The sequence below is a fragment of the Chrysochloris asiatica genome, unplaced genomic scaffold (assembly GCF_000296735.1).
Source record: "Chrysochloris asiatica unplaced genomic scaffold, ChrAsi1.0 scaffold00070, whole genome shotgun sequence".
NCBI classification, from domain to species: Eukaryota; Metazoa; Chordata; class Mammalia; order Afrosoricida; family Chrysochloridae; genus Chrysochloris; species Chrysochloris asiatica.
In genome coordinates this window covers 12030969-12052365 of record NW_006408588.1, presented here as the reverse complement: position 1 = coordinate 12052365, position 21397 = coordinate 12030969, and the positions used below count along the sequence as shown (strand labels likewise).

General features: G+C 39.5%; 1 protein-coding gene across 1 annotated transcript in view; it reads left to right on the top strand.

The window, feature by feature from the left end:
• Nucleotides 1-21397, top strand: part of NRXN3 (neurexin 3) — a 1807186-nt gene that overhangs the window by 485330 nt on the left and 1300459 nt on the right. Inside the window, exons 8-10 of the mRNA XM_006864755.1 lie at nucleotides 3708-4089; nucleotides 5011-5201; nucleotides 6246-6419. Coding sequence (XP_006864817.1) covers nucleotides 3708-4089; nucleotides 5011-5201; nucleotides 6246-6419 — 747 coding nt within the window. The remainder of the gene's footprint in view (nucleotides 1-3707; nucleotides 4090-5010; nucleotides 5202-6245; nucleotides 6420-21397) is intronic.

Sequence of the window (21397 nt, the reverse complement as noted above, 5' to 3'; positions counted from 1 at the left end):
CCACTGTACTGTCCATGTATCTAGCCACAGAATACTCTTGTTGCAGTGTTGTGTACATGACACTATTTACCTCCATCCCCTTAATACCTCCCTGTGTCTTCATCATTCTTCTGCCAACTTGCCTTTTCTTGTATATTACCCTTCTCTTCACCCAAGTTAACATGTGTCTACCCTCTAGACATTGAATTATTTTGCCTTCCCTCCCATGCTTGGAAACCATCAGAGAATGTTTCAGAATCACTTTTCACCTCAATTTAGTCTGTGTCCTTGGACTTACCCCTCAAATTCAATCCTTAACTTCAATCACTGAGCAGGGCTTGGAACTGGTTCCTTTTAACCCCCATCTGCCCCTGGCTGGGAATTTGCATCTCTACCTGGAGCTCTGGTAGCATAGTGGTTATGAATTGGGCCGCTAACCTCAGGGTCAACAGTTTGAAATACCAGCTGTTCCATGGGAGAAAGATGAGGCTTTCTGCTCCTGTAAAGATTTATAGCTTTAGAAACCCTGTGCAGGGTCACTATGAGTCTGGTCCAACTCCACAGTACTTAACAACAACAATAAAGGACATCTGGTAGCGTAGTGGTTATGAATTGGGCCGCTAACCTCAAAGTCAGCAGTTCGAAACTACCAGTGGTTCCACGGGAGAAAGATGAGGCTATCTGCTCCAGTATAGATTTACAGCCTTGGAAATCCTGTACAGGGTCGCTATGGGTCGCAACCAACTCGACGGCACTTAACAACAACTCAAAATATACTGAATCTGAATTTACATTTTAAAATGCTCAGATGATTCTTACAGACCTGGCTAACGTGTCGATTCTGATTCAGTTTATCTGGGGTGGAAATACCACTTCTCATTAGGGGACTGAGCCAGAACAAACAAGTCGGAAGTCCTGACTCCTCCATATCCCAGTGCTTGCTTAATTTTGCTCTCTTAATCATCACTTTATTTTTTACCCCTTGGCTTTATAAACTCTATTTTCTAGTGAGCAGAATGCCCCACTCCTCCATTCTTGTGGTTTATTTATCATAATTTCCCTGACCTCCTGAAGCTACTATCCTCTAGAACTTTACCTCAAAATAGTTCACTTTAACCTAGTCCCTTCAGAGGCATTTTGGAACTCCAATCTTCACTAGGCATCATCCCATTCTCATTTCTTGGTTCTCACTGCTGCTTATTTATATTGTTTTGTTTTTTGAGTAAGGATTTGCCTGATGGCCAGCACCATTATAGTCCTCATTAGATGGACAGTGGCTCACCATTGCACAGCTCTCCAGCTCCAGTCCCCATCTGCCATTGACTACCACAGAGACATTGACAATGGGTGTTTATTTCAACCCCAAAGTTCCTTAATGTGTGTTAGGTTAGGGAACTTTGCAATTTCATGACCAGTCTAATTTTCAATACGAAGTAATTCTTTTTATAAGTTATTCAATTGTTAGCAGATTTTTGTTGCACTTTTATGTTTGTTCTACTACAGTTTTATATTGAAATTAACCAGCATCATTATTTTATTTGTGCCTTTATTAAGAAAATGATTTGTCCTTAGTTGTCAAAGCACCACACAGAAATTCATAAAATATAAATCTAATTTTTGTGCTTGTGAGTGATTCTTGTGAGTGATGAGTTTACTCCTAATAAAGTGAAATTAACATTGAGCATCTAAGAATATGAATTGTTTGAATCTTCTAGATGTTGAAGTTTAATAAAATACCCCCCACACCTTTTTGCATACCAAAGTTTTGAGCCAGTGAAGAAGAAGAAGAAGAAGAAAAGAGCAAGGCAGATGAAAATTCAGTATCATTTTTATTAGTGATAGCATTAATGTTGCAAAATATGACTTTATCAAGTGAACTTCTGAATTAAACAAAGCTGCCCAACCAGCACTAACTCAGGATTGGGGAAGGTAGTCTTCAGAAAAGCCAGGTTTCATTTTATAACTCCCACAGCATGGAACAGGAGAGGGGTAGCCAGTATTTTCTGAAAGCACCTTCAACCCCTCCAAGACACACAAGAAGGACCAGAGGCCGCACCACATTTATATTTTCTTTTGTCTTTGTCTTCCCCTTATTGCTCAAATTATGCTACTCTTTGTCCTCTGCAGACTCTTAAGAGAGGGGTCTGAAAAGATATCCGAAGTAACTTGCTAAGAAAACTTCTTCCATATGGAAGAATATAAATAACAGGAAATGTGAGGAAGGCAGAGCCTCTTTCTCTTACCTGTAACATTAGGTTCTGCTTTGGTACATTTCAATAAAATTTACCTACATAAGTGTTGGTGGAGTCCACTCCAGCCATAAAGATGCCATTTTCCTTGACTCAGTTATTATAAGTACCAGTCACCTAGCTTGTATTATACGCCCTTCCTTTTCACCCCTACCCAAGTCACACTCTTACCACTTCCAGATGAATCAAGCCAGGGAAGCTTTCATAGTCCATTTGTATCCACAGGAAATCTTTCAGAAACAAAGTATCAGACACCTAGCCTAAATGCACAAAATGGAATGCATTGTTTATATATTTGAAAATCCAAGTAGTCTGACTGGATTCAGATTCAGAGGTGACATCATCACAGAGAAATGATTTCTCCCTAATTCTTTATTATCTTTTGAGTTGGTTTTCCTTTAGGTAAATGTAATCTTTCTGGCTAGTGAATGACCTCCAGCAAGACAAGACTTTCTTCTTTATCACTTCAGTAAGTCTTTCTTGCAAGGATGCTCCAGCAAAAACTCTGGAGTTGCAATTACTGGCTCAGTTTGGGTTGCGTATTAATCCAGTAGTTTACAAAGTGCGACCCCCTAGATCAGTTGCAACAAAGTATACTTTGGAACTTGTTAGCAATGCACAGTTTCAGGCTTCAAAATCTGTGGAGGTGGTATCCAGCAATCTGTGTTGTGGCAAGGCCTCCAGGAGATTCTGATGTAAACTACAGTGTGAGGACCATTTTGTTAATCCTTGCACCAAATTGTAAGGAGCCCTGGTAGCACAGTGGGTTATGCATTGGGCAGCTAACCACAAGGTCAGTAGTTCAAATCTACCAGCTGTTCTGATGGAGAACTGACTTGATGACATGAATAAGACTATGTTTTATTGCTTGACAGATAAAATATATTGAGTGGTGTTTTTTGAGTAATTTGGTTATTCTGTTAAAGTTACTAAGAGAAGGTCAGCTTCCTCTAGTGAAGGTGAAGAGCATGAGATGCATTTCCCAAAGGAAAATTAGGTGCTATTATTGCAAAAAGCAGCAGTTTCTGGGCAGGTAAAACCAACAGACATTCTCCAACCTAACCTTTTCCACAAGTACTAGGTAGTGAGTTATAATAGCAAGAAATACTTGGTAGTGAATGATTAAGACTTGTTTGTTGTCTCTTCAAAGATCAGGACAGTAAAGACTTTTCTTCTTATTGCTTTTCTGGAGAAAACTCATCATTTTTTCCTTTGATTAATTATGATATTATACCTTTCTTTATATGGTGGGACATCTGGGTGACTGAGCATAGGTAGGGTATGGAGTTAACTTGGGCTGGGTCAGTACTCAACTCCTTAAGTGAGGCTAAGTCAAGAGTAGACCATATTGACTTTTTTTCCCCCTGGAACTACCTCAAAGCCAACTGAATATCATGTGCAGAAACAAGTTTGGCCTAGATATAGTATGAGACAACATGACAACTTGTCCTGTTTAAACCTGACTTATGATTTTCATAGGTACAATGGTGGGTGACCATACTCGCTTGGAGTTCCATAATATTGAAACCGGTATCATGACTGAGAAGCGTTACATCTCCGTTGTCCCCTCCAGTTTCATTGGCCATCTGCAGAGCCTTATGTTTAATGGTCTGCTGTACATTGACCTGTGCAAAAATGGCGACATTGATTACTGTGAGCTGAAGGCTCGTTTTGGACTGAGGACTATCATTGCTGACCCTGTCACCTTCAAGACCAAGAGCAGTTACCTAAGCCTGGCCACTCTCCAGGCCTACACCTCCATGCACCTCTTCTTCCAGTTCAAGACCACCTCAGCAGATGGCTTCATTCTCTTCAACAGTGGTGATGGCAATGACTTCATTGCAGTTGAGCTAGTAAAGGGGTAAGTAGAAGGGGTCACAGGATTCCTACTGGATATCTTAGCTCTGGTGGCACTGAGACATAGGCATTGGGCTGTTACCTTCAAAGTCAGTGACTCAAACTCACCAGTTACTCCAAGGGATAAAGATGAGGCCATGTGCTCCCTTAAGATTTATAGGGTCACCAGAAATCAGAATCAACTCCATAGTAGTAGGTTGAGCTTGGTTTAGGTATCTCAGTTCAAGCCCTGAACAAAATCTGGACATGAAAAAAATGTGTTCATTCTTTCCACCAGTCTCTATTCCTAATGCATGCTAACAGCTTCATTGATTAGGAGATCAGCATAATAATTTTGTTGGAAGGGAATGAAATTTTTTTGTTTAAAGATCTTTTATTAACTCAATACTATGACTCTCTTTACTATAAAATATAGACCTTTTAAAGTTATGCTTGCCAAAAAGGGTTATGGGGAGGCCGTTGTATTTGTTTCTTGAGAAGGACTATCTGCAACCATCAAAATTATAGCAAGAAACGAAATACAGATATTGTGTAGTCCCACCGACTAGACCATGTCTACAAATTTGAAAAGTTGCCTTTTCTTGAAGACATTTGACTCTTACATATAGGAAATTGTCAAAATTATACAAATCTGTGATTAGCTGTGAACCTAATTGTCGCTGCCTGGTGTTTTGTAGTGTACCGCCCATACTACTTAGCAGTCCTGGATATTTAACAATTTTTAATGAGGTATCCTGTTAAAGAAACAGGATAAATAGATACAGAATGAAAGTATAATAAAATAGGATCTAATTGTTCTTGCAATCCTAAATCATTATTAATTACTCCTGTAAGGATTTGAAGTCCTCTGAGTTATTAATATACACACTATCATTAAACCACTTCAGGGAATCTCAAATCACCAGACGATTATTGTCTCTCCTAGGTACATACACTATGTATTTGACCTTGGAAATGGTCCCAATGTGATCAAAGGCAACAGTGACCACCCCCTGAATGACAACCAATGGCACAATGTCGTCATCACTCGGGACAACAGTAACACCCACAGTTTGAAAGTGGACACCAAGGTGGTCACTCAGGTTATCAATGGTGCAAAAAATCTGGATTTGAAAGGTAAACCTTGTAAAGAAGTTCAATCCTTAGAAACTTCTTCTTTTTTTTTTTTAAACAATACGAAGGCTGATTCCAGATGCAAACTACAGGACAACAGTACTGTACATATTTAATTCATCTTGCTTATCCTATTTTAACAATGTTGACTTAGATCATGCTGAAATGTATCCAGTTTTTTATTAGACCATTCTTTAAGGAATGTTTCATTTTCTTTGTAAATCTCTGGCATGTCTAGCTGTAGGAGGACTGAGTGGTCAACTGATAAATTATAGTATTATATAATTCAATAGAGACTCCTGGTGTGGCACGGTAGGATTAGCACTGAACTGCAAACCACAAGGTCAGAAGTTCAAACCCACCAGCTGTACCTCGGAAACCCTATATAGAGTTGCTATGAGTTGCAATCGACTCGACAGCACTTAACAACACATGAATCATTTATTGGCTGGGTAACTTTGGTTAAGTTTCTTAGTCTTGTTCAGCTTCAGTATATTGTTTCACAAAATGAAGGTAATAATGGTTACTACCTTTATGCATTGTATGGAGTCGTCATAGAACATCGGCAAAACCCTCATCAGATTATCAATAAGGAGCACATTAAAATGCTCAATAAATGTGCTTTTTGCTGAAAGTGTTAAGGTTTACTTCATCATAAAATGGAGATAATACAGGATTCCTATAGTGGCACTATCATGTAAGCACTGGACTGCTACTAACCACTAAGCTGATGGTTCAAGCCCACCAGCCACTCCTTGGAAACCCTATACAGGCTTGCTATGAATTGCAACTGACTTGATGGCACTTAACAACCTTCTTACAGATGATTAAATTTTATGAACTGGCATGTGTAAAATGAAAGGCATAAAAGATACTTAATTCAGTACAATTTAGAAATCCTGTGAATCATTTAGCTTGTTTTTATTTTGGTCTTTGTTTTCAGCCGCACTACCGTTTTCTGCCAAACAACTAAAGCTCATTACCTTTAATTTCCATGATTTCCGTATCCTTGACAGCTTCTCTTTGGTTACTTACTTTCCTTTTCAGGTGATCTCTACATGGCTGGTTTGGCTCAAGGCATGTACAGCAATCTTCCAAAGCTCGTGGCCTCCCGGGATGGCTTTCAGGGTTGTCTGGCATCAGTGGACTTAAACGGACGTCTGCCAGATCTCATCAATGATGCCCTCCACCGGAGTGGACAGATAGAGCGTGGTTGTGAAGGTACAACCCTTTTTCACGTGAGCTCCAGCCTTGCTGCAAGCACCAAGCCTCTTTGCTGCCTCTGCCAGTGCCTCTTTCCTTGGTTCCACCAGCCCTCTCTCATTCACATTTGCCATCAGAAACCACATCACCATCAGTGTCGTCCTGTCACTGGTTGAGTATGTCAAGACATGTGCCACAGGCTCCAGGAATGTATGTTGGCAGATGTTTTCACTGCATCACATACTTGCCAATAAAGGACCTATCCAGATATTGACATCAGTCTCCTCCCAACTTGTACCTTTTCTTCCAGAATGGTTGACAGGACCCCAGAGATTTTTATCTATGTTAATACATAGAATCAGCAGATCACAGATTTTATATGAGGGTCACCATTAATAGAATGCTTCTCATTTCTGCTAATAGTGACTCCATTGTTCAATATAAATCTCACATGAGGCAGGGAAACTTGTCAGAATGCTGTGATTATGAAAGGGAAGTAGCATTTCTTGAGTACTGCTAGGCAGTTCCTTAACATGGTACACAGGAACAGTTTGGACTTTGGAGTTCAAAAAATGTTGATTTAGGTTCAGGATGTAGTTCTTATTAGTTATGTGAGATTTATCAAAATTTTCAGCCTCTCTGAGCTACATTCTCCTCATCTGTAAACTGGGGCAATGAAACTTACCCTGGAATGTAATGTATGTAAAAGTTACATAGATCTAAAATGCCAGGAGTGACTGGTGGGTTTGAACTGCTGTCTTTGTGCTTATCCTCCACTGCCATAGAAGTACTCCAGGTACATAACAGGCGCTCAGTAAGAAGTAAGATTATTGCTTACAAATATTATTTCATGTGAGACATACAATAACATTACATGTCTGCTGAGGAAGTATAGCATACCATGCATAGCCTTTGTTTCTGTAGATGATCGACTGTCTCAAGATAGGAATAGAATTGTGCAGGTTTTTCTGAACTCAACAGATCTAAACAATAAAACCAATCTGGGCTAATGCATCAGACTGCAAAGTCATTTGAACTGCAAGGCTAGTGGTTCAAGCTCACCAGCTGCTCCTTGGAAACCCTATACAGGGTTGCTATGGGTCAGAATAGACTCAACAGCACTTAACAACAACAACAACTGTAACCAACAGAAGGCGGTAGTGGACACATTCAGCCTTGCCTAACAAGTCTTTTGAAGTCACTTTAGCCTAGGGCTCTCCTAAAAAGTGACTTTTACAGAACTGGAGAAGTGAACTGGTTGGATCTTGACCAGTCACCAGGATCTATGTATTCTTCTGTCTGGTTAAGTCTCATGGTCCTTTGTTGGTGCACTCTATTGTGCTTTCTTGTGTTCCTTGTTAATTTCCTTCATCAAACCTGTTCATTCATTTCCTCCTAAATGTTCAACTTCATTCATCGCTCCTGTTCTTAACCTGCTTCCACCTAGCTCTGCTCACCACCTTAAAGCACTCTTATCAGCTGCGCAGGCTGATTTCTAGTGATGGAAACCATTTCCCTTTGCCTAAGTTCTGTTTGCTTAGGTTCTGTGTTAGTAAGGAGACTGATTGCCCCTACTACCCACTATAATTTTCCTTTAGCCATAAATATTTCTTAAATTCTGTTGGCCAAATATGGTGTGTTTGTGTGTGTGTAATAGTGACAAAGTGTCGGGGAGTTTCCACTGCGTATTCAAAGTAGCCACTTTACTTTTTGTTTCAGGAAACATACACTGTCATTCTACTCAAGAATTTTTGGCTGCATTGGCCTGATGTTACTTCTTTCAGGAGTTAAAGGAAAACTCCGGGATGGGTGGAACATTTGGAATTAAATGGAGTAATTTAGTCCAGAGTATTGTAGAAGAGCAATAATTCTCATCGTGCTAGAATGATTAATAATATAAAAGTGTATGTCAAAAACTTGTTGTTACTAAGTGCCATTGAGTTGGTTCCAACCCATAGCAACCCTGTATAGGATTTCCAAGAAGTACTGGTTACTTTGAACCACCACCTTGCGGTTCAAACTGACTTTGCTGTCCAGCACATTAACCCACAGCGCCACACTCGACATCGGGTTGTGATGTGCTGTGGAGTCGGTTCCGACTCATAGTGACCCTGTATAGGGATTCCAAAGTTGTAAATATTTATGGTAGCAGAGATCCTCATCTTTCTCCCACGGAACAGCTGATAGTTTCGAACTGCTGACGTTAAGGTTCACAGCCTGATTCATAACCACTACACTACCAGAGCTCTTAACTAGGACTACCCCCAAAATATAAGGCACTGTTAATGTGAAGTACCATGCCATGAAGTTCTTCTATTAAATAAATATATAATAGGAATCATCCACTTAACCCTCTAGCAGCATTACTCATATAATTTAAAATTTTCTAGTAGTTATACCAGACAAAGGTATAAAAGAACGAGTAAAATTAATTTTTATTTACCATAATCCAATGAATACAAATATTATCAGTTCAGCATGTAATCAATGTAAAAAATCAATAATCTGCTTATTTCCCTTTCATACATTAAGCCTACAATGGCAAGGTGTAGCTTGAATACATTCTGACTATTTCAATTCAGATGATACACACTTAAAGTTCACAAGAGCTACATGTCCCTATGGCTACTATATTGGGAAGTCAGTTCTATAGAATATTAAAAACAATTTTGTGAGGGAAAAAAGAAACAAAAGTTTAGTTTAGGATTGAAAGAAAGTCTAAGCTAACTAACTTTCCTAAGAGTGGTTTAAAAATATAGTGTAAAGTGGCTAAAAAATATAGTGTAAAAATATACTTAAGAGAGTTTTAAGAGAGGCAATGAGAGTATTAACAAAAGGAAATTACCCATCAAATTAGGGGAAATGTTCTTATCCCTACCTACACTCTAGCTGCACTTTGCTATGACTCATCACATGCATTATGGTGGGTTCCAACCTCCCTTTGAGTATGGATGATTGTTCAAAGCCGGATATTGTGACTTGATGGCTCTACTGTTCTAATCTCTGACAAGTCCCACAGGCCTAATAACATGGCACTCTATTGCCATGGAGATAATTGTGATGGTTCCCCATCAAGCATTATGACTGCCCCACTGGGTGGGATGAAGTGGAGGATGAGTGCTGAGGGAAGAAGACCCTTGTTTATTGTACACAAATGACTTAGATAATTAGCCTAAGTGACCAGGAAATATGGCCAAAAAGTGGGTTAAGGCATAAATTGCTGTCATTGGAAGTTTGCACCATTGTGAATAAGCCCTTGTAAGAGATCCCAAGAGCTTTTACGGCTCCATGGAGACAGGTCTGTAGAAGATGGTGGGGAGGAAAAGAAGGACACAGACCTTGGAAAATCTTCAAAAAGATGCCACTGATTTTGTGAATCTTTCATACTTATATAACCTAGCATGTCACACCAGAAAGTAGGCTATATTGGGTGGTAGACTCTATGAGAACCATTCAAAATGGTACACATGTCTTATCATTGCTGTGTGTAGAATAGGAGCCCTAGTGACTCAGTTTTAAAACACCCAGCTGCTAACTAAAAGATCAGTGGTTGGAATCCACTAGCTAATCCATGGGCAAAAGATGTGACAGTCTGCTTCCATAAAGATTTATGACCTTGGAAACCCTGTGGATCAGTTCTACTCTGTCCTAAGGGGACAGTGTGAGTTGGAATTGACTCAACAGTGGTGTGTTTTGGGGTATGTTTCCTACATTTACACCAGCTCCTCCTGGGAAGTGCTATATAGGGTCACTAAGAGTTAGAATTGACCCAATGGCACTTAACAACAACATATACAGAACATTATACTGACAGGTAAAGAGAGCATGGGTCTCTTCAATCTGGTAAATGTGTTTTATTCTCACATATCTGGGCCACCCCAGCCTGGATGCAGCACACATTCTTGTCAAAGTCATCGGTAATGCCATGTCAGGTCCCTAAGTAGTAAATGTATTGTTTTCTCAATGATATCTGACCCATGACAGCAGATAAAACAAAATGCATTAGAATAAAAAAATATTTTCAAAAATATCAGCCTACTTCTGAGTTGTTTTTAATAAAGAAAAATGTTGCACTGCATTAGGCTTGGATATCTCTAATCTATGTTGAGTTTGTGATTTTACAAATTAAGTGCAATTTCTGGGCAGATCCTAGCTAACTAGGACTTCTGGCCTCTTAATTTGAGATAGAGATTTTATAATAATGTCTGATGTAATATTTGGCTGATGATATCTCTTCCTATTTTGAGGACAGCTTTTATGAAGAGATCAAGGCATGAATTGGCTAGAAATGCTATTCCACAATTCCAGATGGTAAACATCTGAGAGAAACACACGTGGTTCATTTCGAGACTGGCATGAATACATAAAGTGGACACTGGTTTGGTGTCTTTTCGCCCACATTCATTTTGGTTTGGCTATATTTTTACAAATTAAACAAAATGAGCTCTTTGATGTCCTCAAATCATCTTGGTCCAAATGCCTGGTGCGAATGTTGCATTCCTTGGTGGTATTTGCAATGGGCACCAGAATGTTCCCAATTGAGTCTTCCATTTTCAATGCCTAAATGTCCAGAGTTATTTCTGTGGGCTCCCTCTGATTCTGCACACGTGTCTTTCAGTCTGGCCACGCACTCTCCTTATTTCTTGATGTTTATCCTGACTGACGGAAAGTCATTTTTCTGGACCATATGCCTTTGGGTTGGCTGTTTGAATGTGGGGAGGCTCTTGTTACCCATTGCTTGTGCTTCTGTCAAGTCTGATATTTCCCTGGCCCTGCTCTGCTGACTTGGCTTCGAGGAGGCCTGCTCTGCCTCTGGTCTGTGTGTCCCTGTCTGTGCTGTCTCTGGTGAACCTATAGAACATAGTGATTGTCTGTTTGGGTCATGTTGGTTATGCTAAATGCATTTTCATTTCTTTGATGTTACTCTGGTTTACTCTGCCTCTTACTAACCTCTGATTATTGTTTTCGCTTTTCCTGTCTTTTGCTAACAAAGTTGCGTTGACCAAAGCTGACCTGCAAGGTAGAGAAGGTTCTTGTTCCCATTACCACTTTGGACTGAAAGATGCCCTATGTAACCCTTGATATCTCTTCTTTAGTGGTCTTCAATCTGTCACACCTCTTGGTTAGCTGCAATTGTGGGGAAGGGGCTGAACCCTTTGTTATTCAGAAAGGGCAGCAGAAGACCCTGATTAATGCATGGGAAATAGTGATAAAGTCCCAGGTCTGGGAACATGATTCTATTTGGGGGCCACCAAAGAGGTTTGACAGCCTCCTATCTTGTGACTATCAATAAACACATTAGTCTACATTCGAAATTGATGATTACTTCTCCAAGTAGTTGCCACAGGGGTGTTGGCTTCTTTTAATTTATTCACTGTAGATAGAAGACAGCAGTTTGGAAGGGGAAAAGCTGCTTCAGTTATGAATTTATCATTTGCTGGGTCAAAAGGCCATTTACCAGAGCACAACACTGAATTCTTGGGCCTTATGAAAATGAATGCCATTTTCTCTTAACTCATTTTAAAGAAATATGTTTTAGGCATTTGGGAGATTTAACATCATTAAAATGTTCTAGAGATTTATGTTTTCTATCAAGGATTTCAGTTGAGCACTTTAGTTTCCTGTTTTGTGAGCTAAAGGAAAGGTATTCTTGGGGAAGAAGAGGATCTGTCTGTTTGATCCTGAACACCCTGTAAAATAGCTACTTAAGAGATATCAGTGAATATCTGCTGCAGAAACTGCCTTTCCTACCATTCAATGACTTACCTTCCAGAGTGAGCAATGGCCCTGGCTGCTATCCTGTCAGCCCATTTTGATTCGAGTAGTGACGGAGGAGCAAAAGCATATCTCCATTTTCCCTCGAAACTCACTTTGGGGTTGGTTTTCTTTTTAGATGTCATGTGGTTGAAAGTCAAGTACCAGCTGAGCCTCAGTCTACTGTCTGTAGATTTCACAGCAAAAATTGTTAGAATTGGTTAAAGCAAAGGGAGCTTTAGATTAGAAAGTGATTTTTCACCAAAAGATGATTCACTTTACAATAGCTTGCTAGTAATTATGTATTCCATAGAGTTAACGTCTGATGTGGCCCTGTAGGAAGAGCACTGAGCTTCAAACCACAAGGTAGGCAGTTCAAAACCATCAGCTGTTCTTCAGGAACCATATACAGGGTTGCTGTGAGTCAGAACCGACTCGATGGCACTTAACAACAACAACATAGTTAACTAGTACAAGTGTCTGTCTCTCAAGTAGACATCAACGAATGAAACTGCACACTAGCCATTCCACTGTAACTTTTCCTTCATTCCCTCTTAGCAGATTCAAAATGTTTTGATAGTTAATAAAATTAACAAAAGCTAAAGAAACCAATGCTGGAGTATTTCTTTTAAATCTGAAGAAGCCATAAAATAGACTTTCAAGTCCTGCCAATAGTAACGACGACAGTATTTTGGGGAGACATTCCATTGTCAGTAAGGTCCACTATATGTCATTCTTAAATCAAGGGAGGAAGATGTGGGACTTATTTACATCCAAGATAACTCAAGGTCATCAAATCAAAGCTCTCATGGACAAATTTGTTAGATACAACTGGACGATTACATCAAGATTTTCTTCTTATTCCTAGATTTTATTCTTCTTCATGAAAAGAACTGTGTAGATTTTTAATCCCCAGAAACAAACACAGTGCCTCTCACATGCTTGGTACTCGATATCTTAAAAATTACCTTACAGTTCCTTTCAACAAGTGGGAGGGAAAATGGTTTCTAGGAATCGTACAAAAAACTGACTGGTTTCTATGCCCACAAGAAATTGTTTTCCAAAGTACAGATACAGAATTCAGTGCAGAATAGTTGGTAATATTTTTGTAGAACCAGTTTAGTCATTGGTATGGTTTTAAAATGATTGCCCCATGGACACAAACTCTCTTCCATCTTTGTAACGGCTTGATAGCTCTCTTTGTTTGTGGCAGTAGTTGTTTTTTTAAATTATTCTGGGTTACCTTACTCTCCTTGTGTTATACAGCAAAAGAGCTTTAGTTACTATTTTTCACACATTGGGATTTGAACCATTACTCATGAGATGGTCTTTTCACCTTCAACCTGTAGAAACAGATGGGACTAATTACTATTAAGTGTGAAGGGCAGTTAAGAACATAGGACAGAAAAATGACGCAGTCTGAAATGTAAAAGGCAATGATATTCAAAAGAAATGATAATGATGAGATCTGGTGGTGGTGGTGGTTGTGTGCCATGGAGTTGATTCCGACTCATAGCGACCCTGTACAGCGTTTCTGAGGCTGTAAATCTTTACGGGAGCAGAAAGCCTCATCTTTCTCCCATGGGACAGCTGGTAGTTTCGAACTGCTGACCTTGTGGTTTGCAGCCTAATTTGTAACCACTATGCTACTAGGAAGTAGCATAATGAGTGTGGGTGCTTGAATTAATCAATGGCTTGCTTCCTCTTGTGTTTAGGTGTTCCTGTTGGTTTGTTTTTAGCTTCTCCAGTGACTGTGCTGTTTAATTTAGAAGGAATGGAGTGTTGATGATTACTTTGTTTCAGGTCCCCAGCTAGGTACTAGATGATATGTAGTTTCTGACTTAAAGGTTAGTAGGAATTTAGCCACTAACCATAACGCTGAATGAAAACTTTTCTGCTAGAGATTTGCAGAAAGAACTCAAATGGTGCAATGCTTAAGAGCTGGGCTGCTGACCTAAAGATTGATAGTTCAAATCCATTCAGTGGCTTGTGGGAGAGAGGTCTGGTGACCTGTTTCCATAAAGATTAAGCCTATGGAAGTGCTCTGTTTTATCACATGGGGTCACTGTGAGTTAAACATGGACTCCACAGCGTGTAACCACAAGATCATTGTGCACCAAGGAGGAGAATGGATGGCAAGTAGAGGGTGGAGTCAGGAGTGAATTAGCATATTCTAAGTTTGAGGTAAGAAAGAGATGGAAGCTTGATGCCTGATACTATATCTAGCCAAGGAGGTGATCAAGTTTCCATCTCAGATGAAACTTCTTAGGAAGGAGGAAGAAAATGAGCTGCTCCTGATTGCTCTCCCCTGTACTGTTCTATTTCATGGCGGATACAGTTGCACATGTCAGAAGGTGTCCAGAAGAACTTCTCTGACTTGCTGTATTTCAGCCCAGCTCTGCATCTCTCCAGGTTAGGAGACAGCGAGCAGAGGACCTGGGTAGTGGTAGGTGGTGCTCACATCAGTGAGGCACAAAAGGGGTTCTGCAGCTGAATTGCAGTCTTTGCCTCAAGCTCCCTTTGAGAGAATGACAATTTTACATTCCTTTCACAAGTAAGTTTTCCATTCTGTGTTGTTTACAAGAGGAGCTTTCCTGGTGAAGAGAAGCTTCCCCAAAAGCTTGGCTATAGAAGAAAGGAACTCAACAAATGTAGTGGTTACAGAATTATAGAAGAAATATTAAGAAATATTTGACCTTTTGGGAGTAAGACAGATGAGTCATCAGCTATGAGAAATGAGAGAATAGCTCCTTATTGGGTGATTAATCAGGATGTTTTCCCCACACATTGTTATGACTCGTTTTAACAGATTTTATTTCTGGAGATGACTGGCTTCTTTTTTAGAAATACTAAGTTGTCCTTTTGTCCACATGGTAGTCAAGTGGGGAGCACCAGAACTTGTTGGATGTGGGCACTAAGTGTTGCCTCTTTTGAAAACAATCATTGTAGTGGGTTTTGAGGTCTTGAAAACCTGAGGATGCCTTCAAAGCATTTTAGAAGAGAGTTGGTATTAAACACCTTTAGTAAGGAAGAAAACTTAAAATCTCCAACTTTCTTTAACCACTAAATGGATCTCCCAATTTATGAAGAACATAGTTCCCCACTCTATATTCTCTAAAGTTCATTTTATCACATTCTCCACTGTATTTTATGTAACAAAATATAGTGTTTAAACTATTTGCCCTAGTAGAAATTAGTTCTTCATAAATAATTTGTATTACAGAAAAATAACAAGAGAGATAGGCATTAAATCAAGCTCCTTGCAATAGTTTCTGATTCTTGTCCCTCTCTGCATCATATTAGTGAGAATGAATTTTCACAACTATGTAAATATGGCCAACTATGAGTTGGAAATGACTTGATGGCAAGAGATTTTGATTTTGAACCTTATTATGTCTAGTATCTAAACTAAACTTGTATTTAAACTTCTGGCACACTAAGATTAACTGGGAGAGAAAATGTAAGTTTCCTTCCCAGAAGAACTGATCATACCCATTCTTGAGCACCTACATCGTGCAGGCATGTGCTAAGGGCTTCGGCATATGCTGGGTGTATTCACTGTGACCATGACCTTGCCTTGTGCATATTATTATTCCCATTTCAAGGATGGCTTTATAGCCTTTTCCTGTGTTACTCATTTAATCGTTACATTTTGTAACATGTGTTACAGTTTTCTCCTCATTGTACTGATGGGAAAACCAAGTTGACGTAGTCAACTCAAATTTACATTGCTAGTAAGTGTTTAATCTGGATTTGAAAAACCATGACCTGCTCATTTCTATGCCATATGGTGTGGTTCTGGATGTGCTTATTCCTAAAGTAGAAACTGGAGAATGTCAGAGTGTCCTCAAAGCTGAACTTATGGTTGGTTGACAGTTCCCATGTCAATACAATTTCACTAAGCTCTGGATGATATTTGCACAATGTTCATGAAAACAAAGTGTCCCTGGGTGGCACAAAGAGTCAAGCACAAAACTACTCACTAAAAGGTTGGCAGTTTAAGCCGATTCCGAAACACCTCGTAAGTAAGGCCTCATGATCTGCTTTCAAAAGGTTTAAAAACACCAAGAAGTGCAGTTCTACTTTGCCTAAATGGCATCTTTGGAATTGTAGTGAAAATACCTAGCAATAATAGTAAATCTGAAGTGAACTGTCTTATTGTGAGCTGGCCTTTGCAATCCTCTCTTTGTTTTGTTTTAATAGTGGGCTTTGTTATCCCAACAACCCACTACATCTCTGCTGAGAAAATAAGCAAAAACAGAAGATGAGGCCTCGGTTTACATTATTTGACCTTTGTGACCCAGGTGTCCTCTGAAAACAGGATGGGTTGAGCAGTAAGACCTTTCTAATGTAACTGCTCCTTCCATCATTAAAAATATCCAACAGGCACAAAAGCGCACTCCGTCTTTGATGGTCCTAGAGGACAAATCACTTTATTTGTAAGGTGCAGTTGTGTTGTACAGTTGTTTGATCATCAAAGGTAGTCCTTTGCTGGAGCGGCCTCAGACCAGTTCATGAAAGTCAATTACTACATTCTTAGGAATTTTGCGAGCTGGTTTATATCATGTAGCCATCTTGAAAAACTGACTACGGTGCAAGTAGTTTGCACTAAGAAAATCAACAAATGCAATAAATCAAGTTTTTTTTTTTATTGTTCTACACTTACCTGCATAAAGCTGATCAAAAGTCACTATGAATAAAGACCTGATGAGGGCATCTTGGTTTCAACCAGTTCCCAGGCCCATTTTGACTTATTTCCAATGAATAAAGACAAGGCTGATACAATTGAAGAGACGAGGGTATACTATTGAAATTGCTCACAGGCTGAAGTTTGATCATCCTCTTCTGTCATCATGTTAACCAAGTGATTTATTTTGTTTGGACTTCCATTTAAGAAAAAAGAAACCCTATTAAGTGGTCATACTTGTTAAGAGTGGTTTCACTGCACTGTTGAGCATTAGCAACACTTAATCCTGCTTTCAAAACAAAAAAGGAAAGTGTTCCAGGGAACATTTAAAACCTTGTGCTTGGGATTTATTTCAGCTCTATAAAATGGGAACTCAGTTTTTTTCTTCTCAGCTGACTCTATATAAAGAAAGACAGGACATGCTTAAAGCATCATTGCTTGCTTGTTTTAAAATTAAATATCAGTGAATTGGATTTCTGCCATTTAGGTCTTATGTTGTCTGAAAGTGATAATTCTTCAGAAAACCCAAGAGAACTCAACAGTACAGGTATAGGAATACTCTGATAGCTGTGAAAGTATCTCTGCTGAGGAGTCCAAGACATCCATCAAGCCAAGTGGGCTAACCAAACATGAAGAATATCCATGCTGAAGCCTTAGTCCTTTGGTCTCATGTTTTAGAATTAATAGAATTAGAGACTACAGATTGCTCAGGAAGTCGGTTAAGAGTATTTTCAAATCCCTAAATCTGATTTAAAGAAAATTTTCCTTGTAGTGTGTATGTAGACTTACTTTTATGTTACAAGCATAGATTTATATCATATGCAAATATTATATATGTATGTTATTAGTTAGAAGATCATAAGAGTTGTGGGATGACCTTAAGAACATGATCAGCAAGAAAGCAAAAAGTCATTGCGAGTAAAATAAAGAAAAAGAAGAACAAAATGGATATAAAAAGAGACTTTGAAACCTGCTCTCCACCATAGAAACACTAAAGCTAATGGAAGAAATGAAGAGCTAAAAAAGCTGAACAGAAAATTTCAAAGGGCAGCTTGAGAAGACAAAGTTAAATCTTATCATGAAATGCGCAAAGACCGGGAGTTAGAAAACCAACAGGGAAAAACACACTCAGCATTTTTCAAGCTGAAAGGACTGGGGAAAAAAGACAAGCCTCGACTTGCAATATTGAAGGATTATAGGAGCAAAATATTGAATGATGCAGAACACATCAAAAGAAGATGGAAGGTATACACAGAATCACTATACCAAAAAGAAATAGTTTATGTTCAGCCATTTCAAGAAATAGCATATGATCAAGAGCCAATGATACTCAAGGACAAAGTCCAAAGTGCACTGAAGTCATTGTAAAGAACAAGGCTCTGGGAATTTCACCAAATAGAAACCTTTCAACACAGCGAGGCAGTACTGGAGGCACTCATCTATGCCAAGAAATTTGGGAGGCAGCTATCTGGCTAACTGATTGGAAGAGATCCATATTCATGCTCATTCCAAAGGGAGCTGACCCAATGGAATGTGGAAACCACCAGACAATATCATTAATATCACATACAAGTAAAATTTTGCTAAAGCTAAGTCAAAAATGGCTGCATCAGTACATTGACAGGGATCTACCAGAGGTTGAAGCTGGATTCAAATGAAGATACGGACAATGGGATATCATTGCTGATGTCAGACGTTCTTGACTGAAAGCAGAGAATACCAGAAAGATGTTTACCTGTGCTTTATTGATTTTACAAAGTCTTTAGACTGTGTGGATATGACAAGTTATGGATAACATTGCAAAGAATGGATATTCCAGAATGCTTGATTGTTCTTATAAGGAACTTGTACAGAGACCAAGAGGCAGTTGTTTGAACAGAACAAGGGGACTTTTAAAATCAGGAAGAGTGTGTGCCAGGGTTGTATTCTTTTCACGATATTATTCAATCTGTATGCTGAGCAAATAAAGACCTAGATTATGTGAAGAAAAATGTGGCAAAAGGATTGGAGGAAGACTCATTAAAAACCTCGATATGCAGATGATATAACCTTACTTGCTGAAACCAAAGAGGACATAAATACTTCTGATGAAGAGCAAAGACTACAACCTTAAGTATGGATTGCACCATAAAATAAAACAATATTCTTCACCACTTGAACAATAAATAACATCATGATATTTAGAGAAAAGTTTGAAGTTGTCCAAGACTTCGTTTTGCTTGGATGAACTATCAACACTCATGGAAGCATTAATCAAGAAGTCAAACAACATATTGCATTTGGCAAATTTGCTGCACAAGACTTCTTTAAAGTGTTGAAGAGCAAAGATGTCAGTTTCAGGACTACGGTTCACCTGAGCTAAGCCATGGTATTTCCAGTAACCTCATATGCATGTGAAAGTTGAGCAGTGAATTAAGAAAGGCTGTAGAAGAATTGATACATTTGAACTATGGTGTTGGAGAGGAATATTAAAAATACCTTGGACTGCCAGAAAAACAAACAAATCTGTATTTGAAGAAGTTGAGCCAGAATGCTCATTAAAAGCCAGAATAGTGAGACTTTATCTCTCAAACCTCGGACATATTATCAGGGGGGTGGTCCTCAGAAAAGAACACCATGATTGGTAAAGTGGAGGGCTAGCAAAAAAGAGGAAGAACCCCAACTGGTTTGACTGGTACAGTGGTAGCTGCCAGGACTCACGTGCAACAATTGTGTGGATGGTGCAGGAGGGGCTAGTGTTTCATTTTGTTGTGCGTAGGGTCACTGAGTCTGAACTGATACAATGGCACAAACGACAACAACACCATATATGTTGTTGTTAAGAGCCACAGAGTATATATACACATACAATGAGCTAGGCTTCTAACAGTTCAAATCTACCAGCCACTTCACCAGAGAAAGATGAGGCATTCTGCTCCCATAAAGATTTACATGCTCAGAAACCATATACAGGGTTGCTATGAGTCAGAACCAACTCCGTGACATACAACTACGACCACCATATAACTATAGATACAACCATATATATTAGTCCTGGTGTGGCGCTGTAGGATCAGCATTGGATTGCGAATCACAAAGTTGGCAGTTCAAACCTACCAACTTATCCTATATGTATAGGAGCACAGTGACTCTAGAGGGTTAGTATTGGACTATGAACCACAAGGTCAGCAGTTAGAGCCCACCAGCCAATCCCTAGAAAGAGGAGGCTTTCTGTTTCCACAAAGTTTGACAGAGTTGCTATGAGTTATTACCCACTCAACAACACTTAAAACAACATATATATGTATATATATAAACACACACACATACAACTTTCTTTCTATATTCTTTTCCTCTTAATTACTGTTCTATGAAACAAGATGGAGTGCAGTGGTATCATACAAAAAGCACTGGACTGACTCTCCCCTTTATCAAGCATGAGCATTTCTGCTCCCGTGAAGGTTTAAAGCCTTAGAAACCCTGTACAGGATTACTGTTAGTTGGAACCGACTTGGTGGCACTTAACAACAACAACATAAACATTTAGAAGGGGAAAAAGTTATGCCCTTTACTAGAAGTAGAAAACAAAGTCTAAGACAACTTGCTGCCATCCAATAGCTGCTGAGTCGTCGTGAGCCTATAGGATAAAGTAGAACTACTCCATGTGGTTTCTGAGGCTGTAAAGCTTTATGGAAGCAGACTGCCTCATCTTTCTCCTACAGAGCAGCTTCTATGTACAAACCACTGACCTTTTAGTTAGCAGCCCAATGCTTAACCCACAGCACCATGAAAGCTCCTAGTGAAAGATGTTGTTAAGTACCGTCAAGTCTGACTCATAGCAACCCTGTATAGAGTTGCCAAGGAGTGGCTGGTGAGCTTGAACCACTGACCTTGAGGTTCAAACCTACCTTTCAGTTCAACACAGTGAGCAAGTGACAATTCTTGGTAAGTCTCCTGAGATGGCAGCTGTGCCCTGTAGACAGTCAGCAAACCCTCTTATTGAGACATAGTTCTGCCTTGATGGTGCCTCACACTTGGCACTCATGGAGTCAAATGCCTTTGATAATCTCCTCATTGCTTGTGATTAAAGTTGATTAGTCTTCCATGACATATGGACATCAGAAAGCCAGACCACATGTGGCCTCCAGGCCCATCTACCCAGGCTTCCCCATCTCCACTCTTCATCTGGCCAGGAGCATCTGCACTGCTTTAACAATATTCGTGGTCGTTAAATTGGGATATTTATGGTCTTGCACTGGTTAAGTTCTACTTGGACAATTGTTGTTAAGTGCTGTCGAGTGGGATCTGACTCACAGCGACCCCATACTGGGTGTCCAAGGATCTTGTGGTTCAAACTGACCTCATGGTTGAAATCGACCTTGTGGTTCAAATTGACCTTGCGGTCCAGTGCTTTTTCCCACAGCACCACAACTGGACTCCACTTGGACAGTAGCAGAAGGAAAACAGACTCTGATACAAGCAAACCACCTGTGCCTCAGGCAATGCTTCAGTCACAACATCTACAAATGATAGAAGACACTTTGTCACTTCTGCATTTCTAGACCAAGAAGAGGAG